At 36.2% G+C, this 23,084-nt stretch overlaps 1 protein-coding gene across 1 annotated transcript in view; it reads right to left on the bottom strand.

Annotated features, from left to right (window-relative positions):
* The window catches only part of CNTNAP5 (contactin associated protein family member 5), an 845,810-nt gene that overhangs the window by 150,675 nt on the left and 672,051 nt on the right, over nt 1–23,084 (bottom strand). Inside the window, exon 14 of the mRNA XM_044669143.1 lies at nt 11,344–11,500. Within this exon, the coding sequence (XP_044525078.1) occupies nt 11,344–11,500 (157 nt within the window). The remainder of the gene's footprint in view (nt 1–11,343; nt 11,501–23,084) is intronic.

Raw genomic sequence — 23,084 nt, 5'->3', positions numbered from 1 at the left:
TTATCCGTGCATAGGGACATGTATAATTTCAGTGCATATACACATACAAATTGTATGTACATGTATATGCATATTGATTTATATATTTACATTTATGCATAGATATGGTTGTATATACAATACTATAGTTTTATAAGATAGTAAGTACATGGAAGATAAGTGGAAGATAATGCCATTATTAAAGATGAAATGAATATATGTATATATCTATTTCTGTAGCAGCATAATTACTGAGGAAATAGGGGGTTAGGGGAACATGAAATAGACTGGGAAAAAACTCCTACTCCAAACTTAGCTACAAACATGTGTTATTGACCTTGGACAAAACATTCCCTCTATAGACCTCTATTTCCTCATCTGTAAAAGGAGAGAATTGCATTAATATTGATTTGAATTCTAATATACCTTTCACTCCCCCAACCCCCCCCCAAAAAACAAAAAAAAACCCATAGAAAGAACCATACAAAAATAATCTATTATAATTCTTTTTTATCAGGGGAAAAGAGGTTTTAATTTGATTGCATTAGGAACAGCTTATTTAAACTATGGTGCACTAAAAGGAGGCTCACTTTGTCTACTAACACAATTTCCTTTCTTTCTTTCACTGTTCTACCTCCTGCATCTCTCTGCTGTGATGAGATGACTATTTAGCCCGTCTCCCACACAAACAGTTCACTTATTTGCTATTTTCAGTGAATATGGAACAGGGTTGTCACCACGCCTCTTTCCACACTCTACAGCCTATCAGTCTAAAAGAGTAGTGTCAGAAAACACCCAGTTCCAAAGCTGCTGACAGGCTGAGTCATTAAAAGGAAAAGACAACGTTCTCAATGCAGCCTTAACTTTGTAGTTATTTGCTTTTCCTCTCTGCTGGAATGGCAGCCACTCAGAAGACTACTAAACAGGAGATCAGAGTGAGCAGCTGGCTCAGGTGCTGAGTTAGGCATTACTTGTAATCACTAGAGCTCAAGAAGTGAATTTGCTTCTGATGTGTCTGGAGTTGTTATTTCTTCCCTTTTTTTCCCTTCCTGCATTTTTTCAAACTCACTTCTCTGGAGCATGGCACATTAAAAAAAAAAAAAAGATCTGGATTCTAGACAGAGTACAAGTCATTAGCAAGTCATTTAAACTCTCTGAGCCTCAGTTTCCTCACCAAACAATAAATCAACAAACCCATACATATTTAATAAACGCTTACTACATATCAAGCACTGGGGACAAAGAAACAAATGCTCCTGCCCCCACTGAGTACTCATAGTCTCCCAATGAAGAAAAGCATTTTTTGTACATTTAAGTACATACAACCACACCTCCCACAAATACAACATGTAATAAAATGCACGGCAAGTTCCATTGAAGAGGAGATGTTCATCCTTTGTTTCTGAAGAGGACCAATAGTATCACAAAGTGATTTCTTGAGTGTTTCATGAATTGGCTTTAAGTGAGGCAGAATTTTTGCAAAGATAATAGCCTCACTCTTTTCCCAGAGTTTTCAAAATATATTCTAAGGGGAGAAGTCAAGATGACTGACAATGGTACTGGATAACCTCAGTATTTTCAATGTTTGGCCAAGCTCTGGATGGTTCTTCATACTTGAAGAGGACTGAAATGACATCACTATGTTGAGGTTAAGGGATAGTGTGTCTGACTGTGGTTGATCAGACCTCTATGAGCTCACAAGGCATAAAGAGCCCATATAAACATTTGGGATGTTTGTGGATCTCATGGGCTTGTAAATTTTTTGAGCTACTGCAATCCTGCTTTGTTTATAGAATGCAATACCTTCTTTGCTGCAGCCATACCATAGAGGCCAGACTTGTGTCAGTGCCTCTCATGTCTTACAATAGAGACCAAAGTTTTTAAAAACCACCAGAATGTCTTTTTCTGACCTCCATGTGAGCACCTGTCTTATGTAAGTTCTCCATAAAATTGTCTTTTAGGCAAAAGTACAATTGGCATTCAAACAACATGGCAGTGCTCTCTTTAGTAAAGTCTGAATGCTTGGCAGTTTATTTTGAGAAAGGACCGCAGTGTCCAGCACCTTATCTTGTCAGGAGATCTTCAGAATCTTCCTAACACAATTCAAATGGAAGCAATTATATTTCCAGCATAGTGCTAGTATACTGTCCAGGTTTCCCAAGCCTAAAACAATGACCTCAATAAAACGGCTGTGCAGATTTTTGGTTTGGTAGGCAGCCTAATACCTCTTCTCCCCAACAATATATCTTGAGTCTCCCCAAAATATGTGTACCTTCAAAGCTCTAAGCAGCATGCGCTTCAGCTGTCTTCATGGCCATTGGATCAAATTGTTCTCATCCACACATTCCATGAGAGCAAGTCTTTGTATTCTTGGGGTAGATATCTCTATTTATCCCATTGATGGTTTTGAGGCTTGCTGATTTTTCTCAACTTCTTTTAGCTCATCTACTAATATGGTTTTACTGGGGTATGAAAGCTGGGCATATTACAACTACTTGGAGCCACAGGTAAGAACTGGGTGAGAGGTGGACATCAAAGGTGGATATGAAATTCTGAGAAAGAATCAGGAAGTCCTTACACCAGAGGGACTAGTCCTCCATGAACATCCCATACAAGCAGAAGCTGACTTTTAGGCTGAGCTATGAAGAATACTAATGATTCTAAAGAGGAAGAGATTTTTGACTGAATGCTTTCTAGGCACGGGTACAGGCTATAACAAGACACTGAGATAGGAGATATAGTGAGTGTGAGGAATAATAAAGTCAGTTTAACTGTTGAAAATATTATATTAAGATATCTGTCAGCTATCAGATTGGCTGAAATAATAAAAGGGCAATATGACAAATGTTGGAGGGCATGTGGAAAAATGCAGAAGCTAATACATTGTTGATGGAACTGTGAAATGATCCAACCATTTTGGAGAGTAATATAGAATTACTCTTAGAATTAGCAAACTGTATATAACTTTTGACCTAACAATAGCACAATTAGATTTATTTTATACGGAGATCAGGGAAAATAGGAAAAACTATTTTTAAAAATATGTATAGGAGCTCTCCTTGTGGTGTCAAAGAATTAGAAACTGAAGGGATGTACATCAATTGAGGAAAGGTTAAAGAAGTTGTGGCATATAATTGTACTGGAATATTAATGTGTCCTAAGAAATAAAGAACAAGTTAATTTTGGGGAAAAACATGGAAGTACCTCCATGAAATTATAAAGAGTGAAATGAGCAGAATGCAGAGAACATTATGTACATCAATAGAAATATTATTTGAAGAGTGACTGGTATATGTACACTTCCAGATAAATATCTGACAAACAACAATAAGACATAGTTTTATAGTTATCTTTTTGTCAAATGATGTTTTCTTTAAAGAGGGGAAGGGAGGGAGAAAGGAAGATAATTGAGTATTTAAATGTAACAAACAAAAATATTTTTAAGAGTAGATGAAATAAATTACTATATGATAAATCTGGGAAAGTAGGCTACGTTCATATTGTAAAGAACTCTTAATTCCAAGAGGAAGTATGATATAGTGGATGAGTTTTAGATTCGAAGTTAGGAAAACAAAGTTTCAAATCCTGCTGCTAATATTTTCAATCGTTTTGACCTTGAGCAAGCCTAGGGAGCTAAGGCTCCTACTGGATATCTCAAGACTTTCACAACTTACCACACTTAGCATGATGAACAAATTAGTTATCCCATGGACATAAGGATAGTCAGATATGCTCAAACTAAAAGCTGCAGGTCCTTGTTTAATATCTTTTCTATGTTGAGGTTAAATAACTATTAAAAATTCTATTTAAGGACCTATATGTGTCTATTTAATTTTATCACAGAGTCTAAACCAACAAAGAACTGGCTTTAAAGAGTCCTAGCTATTACATCCAACACAAGTATTAATTAGAATAAGATCACATCATGGCTCACTTAATAATTAATGGTAGGGGAATGGTGATATAAATATGGAACATGAGGCAATCATATGCCTTGATATAAGACTATAGCATAATTTAATATGAATCTATCTAATGATATAATGAGAATCTTTTCAATGGTACAGAGAGAACAAGTCCCCAATAACCTACTAGATAGAGTTAAAAAAAAAAAGCTACATTCAGGATTCACTGGTTATTTTTTATCATTGTGCAGAATTTGGACTATCTACTAAAGTAAAGTTTGTGAAGAAGGCTTAGAAAGCCAGTGTGAATGAAATATACTTTATGTGAAGTGGAGTGATATATAATAAGCTTGGAAAGGTAGACTATAGAGAGATTATAAAGAGCCCTACATTTTAAGAAACAATATTTCAGAGTGAGTTAAGATAAATTAACATGGTATTAGTTAAATAATCCTGCTTATCACAAGTTTAAAGAATTGGTTTAAGTGTTGACTCTGGATATATGTAATAAGGAAATAAAAAAAGTGAATGGGGTTTGTGGGTCCCTAAGTCAGTAGGAAGGAAAGGAGGGTGCAATAGTGGACAGTAGTAAATTGAGGTGGTAAGATATGTGAGGGAATAACTGAGTTTAGGGAAATATAAGATGATGAAGTAGAATGAGTGGCAAGGGGAGAGGTTGAGGTAGTTGGGCAGGCAGCTGCAACAGGGAGACACAGACTGGATACACAGACTTGAGACAGAGGACACTGAAGGGAAACAGACTGAACCCTTCAGGTTGGAAGGGCACTTCTACAGACAAAAGGTTAAGGCCAGCCAGGAATGGTTTGAAACTAACTGGAGGGCTTTCTAGTCAATTTCTCAGGTTCACAAAGGAGGTGTCTGTGAAATAGAACTGGCTTCTTCAGAGGGAGTATAGAGATCACACTTCCTCCAAGATGGATGCCTCCAACTCCCCTCAGGACCCAGAGAGAAACTATTCCTTTCTCTCCTTACCCTCTTTTATCATTCAACTAATGATTTAGCAAAAGGTTTGATTTAATGACAACAGGGTTTATTGAGTTTAGGGGTTGATTATAAAGGATAGAAGGATACAGGGTTTCTCTAACAACTGCCTAGGGAGAAGCTTCAGGTGGGGGAGGGACACAGGAATGAGAGACTGAGAAATGGCCTGCCCTCACTCAGTCCTGGGAGGTTTTGTTGCCTTTAAGGTTAGGGAAGTTACCCACAATGAATCAGGAGATAATTTGTAGCAAGGGTAAGCCCTACTTGGCTATGGGGAAACCTAAGTCTTCAAAGTTTGATTGCTACCACCGAAATCCACTCTTCTCCCAGAACCCACAGGAAATTAGGAAGGGAAATGGTGATTGGAATAGGGAAGGTCAGGGAGATCCAGAGGAATTAGCTAAGCTACAAAATCTCAAGAGAAAAGGCACAGAATCAAGGAATCAAAGCCAGGTTTCAGCCCAAAAGACCAAGCTCAGTTGACCCTTCTGCTCTGACCAAGCCTCCAGGACCAACTGCTTCTAGTAAGGGTTCTAAACCCTCTCAACTGCCAGAAATTCTGCAGTTAGCCTTTTGCAGAGTTGTTTGCACTTTTGCACTACATATATGTGTATGTAATGAAAATTTTGAAAAGCTGCTGAAAGGATGATTTTGACTGGAGATGTCAAGGGTTGACATGACAGCACTTGTGCATATCGATTAGGGAAGGGGCTTTGAGCAGAAAGTAGTTGTGATAGGAACTAAAGAAAAAAAATTCTGGTTAGTACTTAGGTTTCCTTTCTTTTAAGAATCCTTAAAACATCTAGTCGATAATAAAGTTGTAGTGAAATCCTTTTCCATTCAAACAATTGTCTCAAAAAAAACCCATTTTAAACTTAATTCATTTCCATCAGGTCCATAGTCTGAATGCTTCCTTGCTATCATGGATTTAAATCCTAGCATGAACCAAGCTGCTTCACTGAATGTCAGCCTGTATAATACATAACCTGCCTCTGTCAGGAATTTTTTTCCATAAGATCAGAGATCAGGAGATAATTTCTTGCTCCTAGAAAAGTAAAACAGAATAGCAAAAGCAGTTTAGCCTCAATTCCCTAATGAGACTGACAAACAGAACACTATGGTCTCCTTTATCACCTAGAACAAGTTATTCTGCTAGATTTAGCTGTATCCCAAAGAACATTTGTGTGAATGGAGAATTTCTGTAGACTACAAGAAAAGAAAGGGGAAAAGGCCAATTTCTGTAGTTGGTTGGATGATTGATGGTTAACTTGGTAAAAATATAACCTCAAAATATAACTTCATCCTCTCCACAGTTCTATAGATTATGAGACATTATTATAGGGAGATGGAGATTTTTTGTGTATTTTCCTAAAGAGATCATTTGAATGGGGGCTAGTGAAGGTAATGAATTATAAGATATGAGTTTTAAACCCCTTATGTCACTGATGTTCAGTTGTATAGGGATTTGGTTAATACCTAGAAGAACTATACATACAGAAAGGATAAATGATGGAAGAGCACCAGGTCAGAAGACCATGCTTCTAGTTCTGAATCTATTACTAACTTTGGAATAATTTTCTACAATTTGCTGAGTCAATTGTCTTCTGTTAAAAGTTCATTAAAACATTCCTAGACTATTTTAATGCCTCTTATTTATTCTTCCTTCTCTTTGTTCACTATTCCACTAATCAGAAGACAATTATGACAAACTTTTTTTGTAAATGATCCTGTTCTTGACATTCCAATGCTCAAAGTTATTCAATGATTTTTTTCTATTTATACAATAAATGATTCTGGGAAGATGGTGACTTAGATGGAGCAAATCTTAAAACCTCTGCACCTTTTCCACACTGAGATAGAAAACTAAGCCCTTTGAGAAGAAAGAGGACCAAATCTAACAACAGAACAGAGCAGGGGAATCCTACTGCTGGACAGCTCAAGAGGAAGCAAGAAAACAGCAAATGAAATAGAAGAAGATCAGGAAGCTCAAGTAAATTGGACAAAGGCTTTGGAAGATACCAAAATTCAATTAACTCAAGAACTTCAAGAATTCAAAAAGCAATCAAGAGAGGCTGAAGACAATTTGGAAAAGGAAATACATGAACTAAAACAAGAAAATAAAGTCTTAAAATCCAAAATTGATCAGCTCAAAAATGAAGCAAAGGCAGACAATGATCTACAAAGAAAACAGACCAGAAGGAGAAGGATGACCAAAAAGCCAGGGATCAAATTCAGTCTTTAAAAAATAGAACTCAACAACTAGAAGCAAATGACTTCACAAGGCAGCAAGACTATATAAAACAAAATCAAAAAATGAAAAATTTGAGGAGAATATGAAACACTACAATAAACTACAAACTCCTTTACCTGGATATCCAAGGTTCTCTATAATATTACACCTTTGTAATTTTCTTCAAGTTCCCCATTTATCTGTAAACTATTATTTTTTTCTCTTTGAATGAAAAATTTAAAGAAAAAATTACAATAAAAAGAACCTTTGTCCTAAGTGATTCAGTCATAATTTCCTACTTGCTTGCTTTGTCTTTTTTGGGCTGCCTTGTTGATCTTAGTGACTAAGGATAGGTGAACACATCATCAATAGACCATCACATATATCAAGCAGCTATCCTAAATAATGGCAATAATGAAAATTAGATCTAGTTCATTAACTAGTGAATGAACAGACCTTCCTAAGTGAACTAGATAGTCATCTTGACCTCTGAGTAAAATGTGTAATAAATATACATACCCAGTTATCCTGTATACAAGAACACCTTATAGTGGGAAAATGCATAGAGAAGTGGACCGGGAGTCAGGAAGACCTAGGTTCAAATCTAGTCAGGCATATTTAATAGGTTTGTGGTTCTGAATAAATATTTTATCCTCTGTCTGCCTCAGGTATATCATCTATAAAATAGGGATAGTTTTAGAATTCTTAAACGGCTATATACATGTTAGCTATTAATAGCTATTATTATTATAATTAAACCTACATTTCCATTGCTGTCAATTCGGGGCCTCAGTTTCTATCCTCCTACCATGGGGAGAGGCACTGTCAGAGAAATTCTCTGTCTCTTTCTCTGTTACTGTCTCTCTCTGTCTCTGTTTCTCTGTCTCTCTCTGTCTCTCTCTGTCTCTCTGACTCCACACACACTCTAGAAATTACTCCACATTCTAGTAATCATGTTTCTTTGAGAATAACAACAGGCCCTTTAGAAAAAAATATTTTAGTATGACTTTTCTTCTATCTTTTCAGAGATAGAGTGAGCGACAAAGAAAAGTTAGTTAGAATAAAAGAGAGAAAAGAGACAGAGTAAAGAGAGAAAGAAACTTTAATTTGAAGGAAAAATGTGAGTATCATTGATATGATCACTCTGTAATCTATTGTCTATTCCTCATTAAAAATAACAAGAAAGGATTCCTCAAGTATCTTTTCTGAGCACATAGATGAGTGTCCTATACTGCTTTGGAAACCATGCCACCAACTGCTAAGGTATCTGGAATGTAGAATTTCAGGATGGAGAAATGTCTTCAAGTTACAGAGAAGGCCTTATTCTTAAGGTACTGTTCAATTTGACATTTCTGTCAGTATTTTGAATGAAGACTGAGATAGCATGCTCAGCAAATTTGCAGATGACAATGCTGGGCTGAATATCTAACACTTTGGATGACTGAATTAGGATACAAATAGATTTTGATAGATCAGAACTATGGACTAAACTAAACAAATGACATTTAATAAGTATAATTATAAATTTAATAGGGCAAGATATAAAGTTCTACACTTAGATTCTCTCAAAAAATCAATTGCACAAATACAGGATGTTTGAAATGGATAGACAATCATTTGTTTCACCAAGGGATCTAGTTAACTATAAACTCAATATAAGGAAGAGGATGAAGTCATCAAAAGAGAATTATCTATAGAAACAGGAAGATCTGAACTAAAAATATAAACTTTGTGAGTTTGGGCAAGACATTCAAACTCTGAACACCTCAAGCAACAAAAACTATAAATTACAAAGTAGGTACCCATATACGTTAGTGTATGGAGGGCCCTTTCTTCCCCTGGATGTATGTTGGTGATAACATGGCGCGTGTGCCCTGGTGTACCGGGGGTGGCTGCTCTGTTCCCCCTCTCCATCTTACCTGGAAACAATGTTCACATGCCCTGCTGTTTTGCCCAGTAGCCCAATCTGAGCACTTCCTCCCTCCGCTGTCTGGGATAATGCAGGGGGCTCACGGGCAGCTTGAAGATGCAGTTTGGGCACACAGTCTCTAAAAGGTTCACCTGTGCTGCCCTAGACCAATGAAATCATAGGTCTAGGGCACAACCACTACAACCAAAAATTAAAAAATAAAAAACCCTTAAAATGAGTCACTATTATGATGTCCTCACAGAAAGAAACAACCAAGCTTAATGTGATCTTAGGCTTATTTTTTTTAACATTTATTAATAATCATTTTTAACATGGTTACATGTTTCATGCTCCTATTTTCCCCTTCACCCTGATCTTAGGCTTATTGAGAGAAGTAGTTGATCAAGAGCAGCACTGGCAAACCTTTTAGAGATTGTGTACCCAAACTGCACCTTCAAGCTGCCCATGAGCCCTCCCCTTGCTCTGCCTTATCCCAGGGAGAAGAGCAAAGAAGTGCTTACCTTGGTCTGCTAGACAGAGGAGAGGGGCATGCAAGAAATATCTTCAGGTGTAGTGGAGAGGAGGAACAAACAGCCCCCTCCAGCATGCCAGGGCACGAGTGCCTCATTTTTACCAACACAGATCTAGACCACAAGGGCAGCAAACATAACATGTGGAAAGAGCACTAAATTTGGAGTCATTGGACCAGTGGGACCTTGGGCAAGTCACTGAACCTCTCTAGGCCTCAGCTTCTTCATCTCTAAAATGATATGGAAAACAATGTCAGCCACTAAGACCTTTTTCAGGTCTGCATCAATGATAATATTTGTTCTGGTCAGAACACAGCTAGAATACTGTATGGAGCTCTAAACAACACTGGAGAGTAACCACAATGGTGAAAAGAACTGAAACAATTTCATGAATATTGGTTGAAAAAATGGAAACATTAGTCTGTGGAAGAAAAGAAGGGAGAGAAATGTTATGTCTTCAAATCCTTAGAGTTTTAGTGTTGAACAAGGGTTAGAACTATTCAACTTAGGGCAAAACAATAGAACTAGGAAAAATGGATGGAAGTTAAAGGGAAGAATATTCAATAACTACATCAGTCCCTAAAGAAATATTTTGAAGTTTGAGCAATGCTTAAGAGGTTGGCTGTTATGTAAAGAACATTATTTCACTAATGTACACCTCCCTATCAAGATTTTTTTTTTTTGAGGAGGAGCAATCATGTGAATAGGTCAAGACTTGTGATTTCATGAGTGAAGGTATAAAGTCTATACTAATGAACCTTGAGAGTCTATAATTAATGAATAGAAACATTTTCCCAGAACTCTGAGAGTAAATTTGACTTGCCAAGGGTCACAGAACTAGAATGCCTAAAAGGGAGAACCTGAATTCATGCTTAAATTTTTTCTAATATGAAGAACAACTTTATTTCTACTACATTGTCACATTTATCATAGACATAGCATATAAACATTTTCATCATGAATTATTAATCAATTATTAATATTAAAATACAATTCCTGAAATATGATCTACAAAATTTCCACATTGTTTTTACCAGGAATTACAAAACACATCCATTTTGTTTGGTTTTCTTTTGAACTTTAAAAGAATTATCTCTAATGTATATAATATTAACTATATGCAATTACATAATTCAATAAGATTTACAAATTTCTTTCATCATAGCAAACCTTAGAGATAGGTATTATATCTACTATCTGCATTTTATAGATTAGGGCATTTTGATTGGAGCAGTGAAATAACTGACTCATAATCTTACAACTAGTATGAGAGCTCAGATACAAAACTAGATCTGAAGCAAAACTCATCATTCCTACATTATACAAAACTGGCTGGTGTCTCTTTTTGTTAGCATAGATGGTTCACTTGGGGAGAATTGACTGATGATTGTGTCATTGGTGGAGGAACACCGGAAAGAAAAATATACCAATTACTTTAAAAATTAAAAACAAACAAAAACCCAACACACTATAGAGAGCTGATCTAATTCACAAAGAGATAAATAGCATTCTGAACTACTTTGAACCATGCTCAAATATTATGCTGCACAACAGGGAAGCATCAGAATACCAAGAAAAGATACTTAATTCTTACAATGTATTTTCTTCTTGTTGTAAACTTCATTAATAATTGTGAACAAGCAAAAGAACGGGCAATTCTCTCAGAAATTTTAAAGGGGATTTAGGCTGCAGAATATAAATTTTAGCAGTGCTAAGCAATATCTCATGTTAAGTTTCCTAGCCATGACTCCTTCCAAAATTATAATTAAAAGCAAATAATGCCCTTACCATTCTTCTTTGTCTGCATCACAATTGCAAAAGTGCCTCATGTCCAAGCAACTTTCCTCTAGCCCACATGCACATTGCTGAACTCCAGGAAGGGAACCTCCCCAGTAAGGATGTTTTTCATTGGCTCTTCCAATCCACCATGTAAATGGCATGCCATCTAGAAGACAAAGAAGATCACAGATCAGAGATTGCAGACCTAATGTCTGTCTGCCTGTTTCTCTCTCCTCTCTTTCTCTCTCTCTACACACACACACACACACACACACACACACACACACACACACACACAAGCTGAAATGAGAATTTTCATTTCCTAAACTAGATGAGAGAGTATAGGAGAGTACCATATGTAATCTCAGTTTTGGATTTGGGTACACGTGTATCAGAAGAATTAGAAAATGAGGATGATCAGAGAGTATATAATTCACATTTCAAAATAAGGCAAGGAAGTATGCATATATATGCATATGTGTATTTATTTATATATTTGTATTTATATTTATCATAGTGTTACATGTGGAAAAGCAGCTGGCCTTGTATTCAGAAGACCTGGTTCCTGGTTTCTGGTTGCCTTTTCAACACATACTTGCTATTTGACCCTGTGCAGATTACTTAGTTTTGAAAACTACTCTTGTAAGGAAATTTCAGAATATCTTCTGGTCTTCATTTATTTGAATTTCCTTATTGGAGAAATACCTAAAGAGGGGTTAGATATTGCTTGCATATATCTTTGTCTCTGCCTCTATTGTTATCTCTTTTTCTATCTTTTTGTCTCTCAATTTATCTGTCATCTTTATCACCAGTTTCCTTTTTCTTGTTTTTTGGAAAATCAACTAGAAAGAAAGAGATGAACCCCTTCATTTTATCAATTAGAAAAATTATATTAAGAAGGGAAGTGAGATTAAGGCCTCTCCCAAGTCACACAGCCAGTGGGAATCATGACTAGGACCAAGTTTCTTACGTTTTATGTATGAAAACACTTTATCCTCTAAACACTCTTAATATATATATATATATATATATAAAATTGCCCATCAGGGCTGGGTAGAAATTTAATCTAGAACTGTTGGTTTGTTTCTCTTCTAATCAGTTCCAGACTGATCTTAATTTATGGGAAATTTTAAGGGAAAAGAGAAGTCTAAGAAGCTGAAAACAGGTACTTCACACTTTTGTTTTCAAGTGATTTTGTAGAAAAACTATGAATGAAAGAAGAATGAATGAAAACAAATTTAAGTGGTTATTTTGTGCAAGAATGGAGCAATGCCAGAAAGATATCATGGTGGGGAGGATCGAACTTGTGAGGTATAATGAGCTATTGCCAGTCACCTGGGCCCCAGAACAGGAGCCAGCAGAGAGAACATAGAGCAGGAGGCAGATCTGCCTGGCAGAAGCCTGGGTTTAAATCTTATTCTGCTATTCNATATATATATAATTGCCCATCAGGGCTGGGTAGAAATTTAATCTAGAACTGTTGGTTTGTTTCTCTTCTAATCAGTTCCAGACTGATCTTAATTTATGGGAAATTTTAAGGGAAAAGAGAAGTCTAAGAAGCTGAAAACAGGTACTTCACACTTTTGTTTTCAAGTGATTTTGTAGAAAAACTATGAATGAAAGAAGAATGAATGAAAACAAATTTAAGTGGTTATTTTGTGCAAGAATGGAGCAGTGCCAGAAAGATATCATGGTGGGGAGGATCGAACTTGTGAGGTATAATGAGCTATTGCCAGTCACCTGGGCCCCAGAACAGGAGCCAGCAGAGAGAACATAGAGCAGGAGGCAGATCTGCCTGGCAGAAGCCTGGGTTTAAATCTTATTCTGCTATTCACTACCCTGTGATCAATAACAAATAATTTAGTTACTAAATCCATGACCCTAGAATAGTGACTGAGCAGTAACCTAGTCTACTGAATAAAACTTAGTTTAGGTGTTACAGAGATCTGGATTCAAATACTGACTGTGACACATATTAGCTTTGTCAGCACGGCAAATCAGTTCAATTCTCAATACTTTTTCTGAAACTCTAAATTTCAGAATAATTTTTGATCAGATCATTAGTGGGGAATTCCCACACCAGCCATTTCCTAGGGCAGTGATGGCGAACCTATGGCACAGGTGCCAAAAATGGCATGCAAACTGCTCTCTATGAGCACACTGCAGCCTCGCACCCCCACTGCCACCTCCAGAGTTCATTACTAGAAAGGCATATGGACTCAGGCAGAGCTGCTCCCCTTCCCCTCTCCACTGTGCCTGAGGACATTTTTCACATCCCCCTGCCCCTCTGCCCAGCAGCCCAATGGGAGTGCACAGGGAGTAAGGTGGGTGGCTCACAGGTGGCAGAACTGGAGGGGAGCAGAGCACTCAGACCACTCCTCTCTCCCTCTCTACAGTTGCTGATGCCATTCCTCACTTCAACCACCCAGCAGCCCAATAGGAGTGCTTCCTCCCTCCCCATGTGGAGTGTCAGGCATGGCACTTTGTCTGGGGGGGTACGGTGAGGGAAGGGCCAGGTGCTCCATCTCTAAAAGGTTCACCATCACTGCCCTACTGTAATAAAATCAAAGATCTGGATAAAAAAAAATGAAGAAAGAGTTATTAGTTGTAACATACAATAATGGCCTAGAGGCAATGGACATGAAGCTAAAGGGAGAGGATGAAAATGGTGTTTCAACAAAAAATTTTATTTGTCCTTTCCTTTCCGTTTTTCTCACTTTCTGGAGTATTCATTCCACCACCATGCTGCTCTAAACTTGCTGAAGGTCATTTGATGATTTGCCTTTATTGAGTATTTATTACTCATCAGAATTTAGTCTGAATAGAAAAAATGAAAAAAGTAACATAAAGTACATGAAAATTAGAACCAAGGAAAGAACCAGAGGTTACTGATTTTTCCTATGTAATATAACTTCTGACCAAAGTGATAGTGTGATATAGTGTCAAGTACATATGGCTAGATAGATTTCAGAATGAGCTTCACTGCTCATTTTTCCTATAACTATGGGGAATAAAGATTTTGTTGTTCAGTCTTTTCAGTTGTATCAGACTTTTCATGAATTCATTTGGAGAGATCTTGGCAGAGATAATGGTGTGGTTTGCAGTTTCCTTGTCCAACTCATTTTACAAATGAGGAACTGAGGCAAACTAAATTAAGTGACTTGTCCAGGATTACACAGATTATAAATGTCTGAAGTCAGTAAATTCAAGGAGATGACTCCAGGCCCAGAGCTTTCACCACTGTACCACCTAGCTGGGATGATGATACCTTATTGATTTTCTTTCATGGGTAACATATTGTAGTTTAAGAGAAATATGTTAAATTCCTCTTTCCCATTCCACCCAAATATTTATTAGTAGTAACAACCATAAACAACTGTTGACATGGAATCTAGAGTTCCCAAACTTGTAGCTTAGTGAGGTATGATGAACCCCAAGTTTAGAAATAGTTTGTAGGTTGGAGACCCCCAAAGCTTGTGCTTATTCCTGGTTCCCTTGAGAATCCACCCTGAAGGGAATCTCAGGCTAGCAGTTGCAGACTGAATAATGGACCCCAGGGTAAATGCTAAATACCCTTTTGTCCTAGGTAGTCTTCCCCATTGTATCAAAAACCCTTCCCAGGAAGACTACCTGGGCAGGGACCATCCTTTAGTATCCATTGTGTAAGCAGTCCCTTTCCCTTACACCCTAGCCTCTGGCTATGATCCCTTTCTCTAGCTTCATTGTATCCAGTCAGTATAATGTCAATCATCTCTCCCAGCCCCTGGATCTTCCCAAATGGTATATAAATTCCTCAATTTCCTTTGTTCCAGGGAGTTTCCATCTAGCTCGGCGGCACTCCCAGGGCTCAGGGAGCAGAGCTAAGCAGTGTTCCTTTAGACTCTGCACAAGGCGCAGCTCTGCATAAGAGGCCAAGTAGCCCTCATCCCCCTTTCCCTTGATTAAAGAGTGGTTTTATGACTATTTAATAGTTCTGTGTTTTTTTCTAAGTTAACACAACTCACTTTAACTTTCTAAGTTTCAATGTACTAATATGTTAAATAGGAAAAATAATATCTATGCCAATTAGTTCTTAGAATTGTTTTAATAATCAAATGTGATTAGTTATGTGAAGGTACATCACAAATTATAAAGTGTCTACGTGGAATCTAGAGACACCAATATTTATTAGTAGTAACAATATTTATTAAATATTAAATTAATTTAATATTTAATATTATTAAATTAAATTAAATAATAAATATTAAATATTAAAAACTTGTGGCATAGTGAGATCTGATGAACCCCAAGTTTTAGGAATAGCTTTTAGGTTGGAGACCCCCAAAGTTTGTGCTTATTCCCTGTTACCTGTTCCCTTGAGAATATACCCTGAAGGAAATCTCAGACTAGCAGTTGCAGACTGAATAATGGACCCTAGGATAAAAGCTAAGTGACTCTTTAGCATAGTAGGTAGCATGTCAGTCTTGTAAGTTGAAGGTCCAGAGTTCAATCCCTGAAATGGGGATGTGGTACAATGGGAGAAGCTTCTAAAGCAAAAGAATCATTTAGCTTTTGCCCTAGGGTCCATTATTCAGTCTGCAACTGCTAGTCTGAGATTCTCTTCAGGGTGGATTCTCAAGGGAACAGGGAATAAGCACAAGCTTTGGGGGTCTCCAAACTACAAGCTATTCCTAAAATTTGGGGTTCATCAGATCTCACTAGGCCACAAGTTTGTAGTCTCTAGATTCCACGTCGGTAAAAGAATTACACCAATACAAAAAAATTATTACTGAATTAGAAGAACTAAGTTTCCAAAATATTTAGATTTTAGTTTAATAAGAAAATTAGGATGCAGAACTGGTCCATTCATAGACCAATCCCGTGCCAGGAAGTAGGGGGGAGGGAACCCTGGGATATGCTAGGGGGTGTAGTTTTCCAGCATACAATTCTCTTTAACACAGCAAAGAATGCTGGGAGATGCAGTATCTGGCTACAATATTTACAAAACTTACACTAGACTTTAATGTGTTTATATCCTTTAAGACAAGAATAATTTCATCCTTGCTATTTGTATCCATAGGATTTGGCATAGTTTCTGTTATTTGAATTTTATATGCTTCCTTGCTTAAAATGGATCTGTTATCTTACTGGTATGAGAACCCAACTATTCATTATACAAACAAAAGTCCCTCCATGCTAGCTCATATGTTGGGATTGCTGTCCACCTCTTTTATCAAATCTCCCAGTAGGTATACATCATATACTGATTCTATGATATTGTTCTACTCATTCAATAAAAGGGTTTATTTATTGATAATTTCTAGCTAAATGTGATAATATTCTCTAGGATAAAATATTTGAATATTTAGGAAACATTTGTTGAAGGATTGAAAAGCAGGCAGTTTTGGATCATTCTTTCTTCAATCAAAATTGTCTATCATCTATGTGTGCTTTGCCTATTTTACTGAGAAACTTTGTTGCAAAGTGAAATTGTATAAGGAAATATAAATGGAACAAAGGAGAATCATGGGAAATTATTATTCAGTAGATATGTCACAGGGGATAGAGTCAGGGAGGCACCAGTTCAAATTTAGACTTAGCCATTTACTAATTGAGTGATTGGGAAAAGTCAAAAGTTGTTTGCCTCAGTTTATTCATCTTTGATGGATATGGGGATGATAATAGTACTTACCTTCCAAGGTTGTTATAAAGACCAAATGAGATAATACTTGTAAAGCACTATGCAAACATTAAAGCACAAGCACTTAGTATGTAGCAGGTATTATATTAATGTTAGCTCTTACTAAGAAGAACCACAATATCACCTGAGAGATTATCTAGCCCAACTACCTCAATTTTACAGTTGCTAACTTGAGAAGTAAAATGAATCATATAGGGTCACATGGATAGTAAATGCTGACCCTAGACAAGGGCCCTCGCCAACCATGTCATGCTCCCCTTTCATTTCACCTGAGATCCTATAAATTATAAATTATCTAAAGACAAATCCATTAAATCTTTTAAGGAAAGTAATGGTAGAGTTTGAGACAATGCAGAAAGTCAAACCAAGGAGAGATGAAAATGAGAGAATACGTCAGATGGAATTGGGCTTAAGATCTTAGTTGGATATTCATGTGATAAACATGGAAAATTGTTAAAAAGGGAACCCATCACAGTATAATCTACAGAAGAATTAACCATTGGATCATCAAGTAGCTACTTTGCAAGAACTATCATTATTTTTCTACAGTAAGAGCTGTCATTTTGAAGAATGCATGAAGCAGGTTAATTGCATCACTTTAAGGCTTAATCACTGTGAGCTATTGAGCAGAATTCAAAGTTGCTCTCTATCTTTAACCTTACAATTGTTTAAATTAAAATCTTGACAATCAGGAAAATAAGAAGAGTAACAGAATTCTCATAATGCCGTCAATTATAGCCAACACATCTTAACCAATTCCCACAGGTAGCACTGATGGGAAAATAATAATAATTAAGGATAATATAAAAACGGAAGTGGTATCACATCTTATATATGCATAAGAATACTATTTAAAAATAAACCCAAACTATCAAATTGTGTAGAAAGAGAAAATCAAGCTAGATTGGAGATATTACAATGTTTTCAAAGATTTTAAAATGCCCATCATTGATGAATGAGGCAGGGGTGGGAAGTTTCTAGTTTTAGTTTAACTTAAACTACTAAATTTACTCAACTGAGTGGAAGGAACAAATAAGGCTAGTTTTCTTTTGAGAAATTACAGTGTTTTCAATTATTTTAAACTTCACAGTCCTGGAGGGACAAGAGACATCTCATTAACACCAATTTATCCTTGTGATGCTATAGACTTGCATATCACGGAAGATGAATACATAGGTATCATTGGTCTCTAGTGTTGGCAATTGAAGAGTTAGTCAATGCAAAAATCAATAAGTTCATTTTTGTCTCTTTTTGCCTTTTCCCTTGTCCATAAAACAGGCCAGAGCATAGCAGAAAAGGCCTGGTCCTGGATGAAAGAAATTTTCTTAATATGCAAAGTCTTTCCTCCAAAGAACCATAAATCACTGGTTTTCGATAGGACAGTGTGGTTACATGTGCTTCTCCATTGCTTTCTGAGGATAGGTATTAGACCAGGGACCTGATTTCCGGGAGAAATACATGGCAGATGTATCCATGTGTTTGTCTGAAAAAATAGTTCATGACAGTGTAAATTCTTATCCTAAGAGACAACTGGGACAATGGCAAAGTGTGCACAAGTATCCTTTAGAAGTTATATGTGTTCTACCACATAGCCATAGAGCAGCAGTGTTAAACTGAAATAAATCCAATATAAAGGTACTTGTGGACTTAATATTGACTTAGGAAAACATGTATTATCATAATTTAGATTCTATTGTATTTTTATTTTGTTAAATATCATCCAATTACAATTTTATCCTATTCAGCCTTCATTTGGGGTGCAATTGGCTGCATTTGGACACATATTTGAAAATCTCTGCCCTAGAGGGAAGCAGACATTATCCTGAACCCCAAACTCCTCTATAAAAAAGGATCTTGATTTCCCAGTATTTCACCACCCTGTAGTCCAACCATCTCTAAGACTTGGTTCTATTTTCAGAATAATCTACTATCTCATGAATAGCTTGCCCATCATGAGGAACCTCCTTCTATCAAACTGATGCCCCTCCTTGATTCCAACTCCTCTTTATGTGAGGTCTTCTTCCATTATAATAAAAGAACCTTGAGTGCAGGGACTGCCTTATTTATGTATCCTTAGGGCTTAGCACAGTACCATATTAACTATTAATATTCTCTCTCTTTCTGTGTCTCTGTTTCTACCTACACTTCTGTTTCTGTCTCTCTGTCTCTGTATGTTTCTCTATCCTCTGTTTGTCTGTCTGTCTGTCTGTCTGTCTGTCTCTCACTCATTGGTTCTGCCATGTTTGATGTTTGACTAAAGAGCAACCTTCAAGTTTGAGAGTTCATAGAGCCTGGCAGAGACAGACAGACAGAGACAGAGCATTGTATCATGCCTCTCAGAAAAAAAAAAAAAAAAAGGACATCTTCTGGTGTCTTCTGGTGTCTTCTGTAACAAGAGAGCCATCATGCCATGAGATAGGAAGAAAAAGGCCAGCTTTTAACTTCCTGCTACTCACATTAGTATTTCAGATGAGGATCTTCTGACTTGAAAAGAAGTTGCCCATTTACTCGAATTAGTAAGGATATATTAGCTGTCATTAAACATACTATATGAATGCTGTTGTTCTTGCTATTTTCTCAATCATTTACCAGGAGAAATATAAACCATAGGAGAAGATACAAGCCTTGAAAGGATGAGGTAGTGATATCCTCTGGGAAATTGGGATTCAGCAGAATGTCAATGCATTTTTCCAGGTTCAAAACCCAAATTTAGTTCCTTTCCCAGTTAAAATTGTAGGCTACTTGAGTGTTTTGTATTTTCTTCATCACTTAAGTGCTCCTGTAAGTCCTTTGGCTTTTCATATGATTTCTCTATCTATTTTTGTCTTCTGAAGTGTACTTTGTGTATTCTGCAATTTTTGTGGAGTGATATAAAAGTGGTCTTACATCCAATAAATAATATAAATCTTTATCCTAATATTTCATGCATTTAAGTGAAGGTCAGGTGGTTTAGAAGGGAGCATCAAACAAAGCATGACAAAAGAGATAAGTACAACAAAAGATGGGGTCTAGGGCAACATCTATCTCTTTCCCTAAATTAGAATGTCAGCTGGCATATCCAAAACTAGAGCAAACTGTCACACAGGGAGTGAGAATTCAAAAGCAGAACAAGGAAAGGCAAAAATAGATACAATCTGGGCTATTACCATCACATCTTGGATATTACCATCTTTAGGCTATGGAAGGTAGAGTCTAAGATAGCCATATAGAAATTCATATTCAGGATTTGGTACATTATTCTGCTACTCTTACTGGAGATCTAAGGTTGGTTCATTGGGATTCAGCAGAATGTCAATGCATTTTCCAGGTTCAAAACCCAAATTTAGTTTCTTTACCAGGTAAAATTGTGGGATACTTGAGTATTTTGTGTTTTCTTCATCACTGAAGTGCTCAATTGACACTTAAGGGCAGTTGATGATCAATTTAGTTTTTTGTTTGTTTTTAAGAGCAATGTGAAACCTCGAGTTTGAAAAATTTCAGACATATATTATTCCAGATATGGGAGATTCCATAAATTAAGCATGACTAGAAGCAACCAAGCAGGAAAAGAAGCTGCAGCTAGGATATAGTTAACTTGTTGGATAGAGAAATTCTAGAATGTAAAGCTTAAGGTTTTTGTAGGCTATGATAAAGTCTCTCAAATAAAGACACAGCCAGAGTTGCAAATAATCAACAGAAAAATGGAAAAGCTTATAGTCAGAATAAGCAAAATACAACATATTGCCATCAATGACTTATATACAAACTTAATTTTAAACATATTACATATATTATTTTTGGTTATTTATTATTAGAAAAGGATATCAGTCATTTTCATAGCATGGAAGTTTGATGACTAGATTTACAACCTCGTGACTAAATTGGTAGGACTATGTTATCAAAAGAAAAAAGTATAGGGCAGTTCCACCATTAAAGATGTGTGATAAAACCATGAAGAAAATATTCTCTCCCATAAAACAGATATAAAAGATTTGCAATCTGCAGTGCTGAAGGGTACTCTCATGATTAAATAAATCATGATTTGTTTGAAGCATCAGTTTCTCTTCGACAAACTGTTCCACTCACCCTGAATAGCTTTTTTGCTCTAAATCTAAGATCTCATAGTGGAATTAGCAAAGTAAATTAGAAAAGTAATTTGATATCTACTCTTTTTAATTATGTAGCTACAAAAGACTGAGTTGGTCAGTGAGTATGCTAGGCATTGGGTTAGAAACAAAAATATACAAGAATTTGTTCTGCCTTTAGAGTAATGATAAGCTATGAAGATACTGGAGAGCAATTTGCAATTAGAATTTTCAGTAAAGTTTCAGTATTGTTTTAAAGAACCTCGTATGAAAAAAGGGATGTATAAGTAAAATGTAGATAAAGAGATTAATGTGATATAATGCATTCAATATACTTATTCTTATTTCCAAATAATATAGTGAGCTGCTACCAAAAATTTAGAAAGTTATTCATGTAGCACATGACCATATGACTCTATCCCCTGTGACATATCTACTGAATAATAATTTCATTAAGAGGGTGGTTTTTCTACATAACTTGCAAAGCCATTCCCAACTGTGAGATTTTACTTTGGAGGAAAAGAGAATAAAATTATTAAGCAATAATGATAGCTTCACAGTTTAAAATGATTTATTCACAATACTTTGTTAAGTAGATTGTTATAATTATTTCTGCTTTTCCAGTGGTGACTGTGAGGTTCCAAGTGATTATGACATGCTTGTGAAATGATTGTGATCAATTTGAGCTCAAGATATCTTATTCCTATGTCAATATTCTTTTAAAATATATAATAGTTATATACAAATACCAAAAAAGAATTTCAAATAATTAATTGAGAGAGCAATAATAGTAGTACTATCTTGCATTTGTATTGCACATAAAGTTTGGAAAAACTCTTTAGAACTACTATTTCATTTTATCCTAATAAACACTCAGAAGGGGGTTATTCATAAGTAGTACTACTACTGTCTTTGCTGCTGTTTCTGCCTTTGCTGCTGCTCCTGCTACTCCTGCTACTACTACTACTACTACTACTACTACTACTACTACTACTACTACTACTACTACTACTACTACTACTACTACTACTACTATGCTTTTTTATAGATGAAGGTTGACAGAAGTTAAGTGGCTTGTCCAGAGTCATACAGCAAATAAGTGTCTGAGGCTGGATTAGAACTCAGATCTTCCTTATTCCAGGTCAATTATTCTATCACATTGCCTAACTGTCCCCTAAAATTCTTTCTATGAGTGTTTAAAATCTATTAAAAGAAATCTTACCTCTATCTTAGAATCAATATTAAGCATCTGTTCCAAAGTAGAAGAGTAGTAAGAGATAAGCAGTTGGGGTTGTGACTTGCCTAGGATCATGCAGCTAAGAAGTATCTGAAGCCAAATATCAACCAAGGACCTCCCATCCCCAGGCCTGGCTCTCTATCCATTGAATTACCTAGCTGTCCCTAAAAATCTACTTCCAAATAAGTGGAATAAGCAATGTTTTATGGATATTTGTTCAAAGAAGAACATTTCAGAGTGGGAATAAATTAGGGAAAATGACAGATGAAAGTACATATTTGTACTGGATCTTAATTAAAAAGTAGAATAGGTTGGTGGTCAAGTGTAGAGTAAGGAATACCTGAATTCAAATCAAGCCCCAGATATTTACTAGCTGTGTGACCCTATGCAAGTTACTTAACCCTGTTTACTTCAGTTTCTTTATCTTTAAAATGGACTAGTGAAGGAAATGACAAGTCACTCCATTATCTTTGCCAAGTAAACACCAAATGAGGTCCAAAACAGTTAGACACGGATGAAACAAGTGACCAAACACAAAATACTTAAGTAGGAAGAAAGGAGAAATGGGGATAATCTAGGTAGAGCAAATATAGTGAATAATGTTATGGAGAACACAGATAATAAGTATCTAAAAGCCAGATTTGAACTCTGTCTTCCTACCTCCAAGTAAGATGCATCCAAAGACATGCATTTTTTTCATATTTTTTTAAAAGTTTTGAGGAAGGTAGTGACATTATCTTAGAACAGGTCAGAACCATGCAATGCTAGG

Source organism: Gracilinanus agilis, chromosome 3 (genome assembly GCF_016433145.1).
Source record: "Gracilinanus agilis isolate LMUSP501 chromosome 3, AgileGrace, whole genome shotgun sequence".
Lineage (NCBI taxonomy): Eukaryota > Metazoa > Chordata > Mammalia > Didelphimorphia > Didelphidae > Gracilinanus > Gracilinanus agilis.
This window is presented reverse-complemented; position numbering and strand designations above follow the sequence as displayed.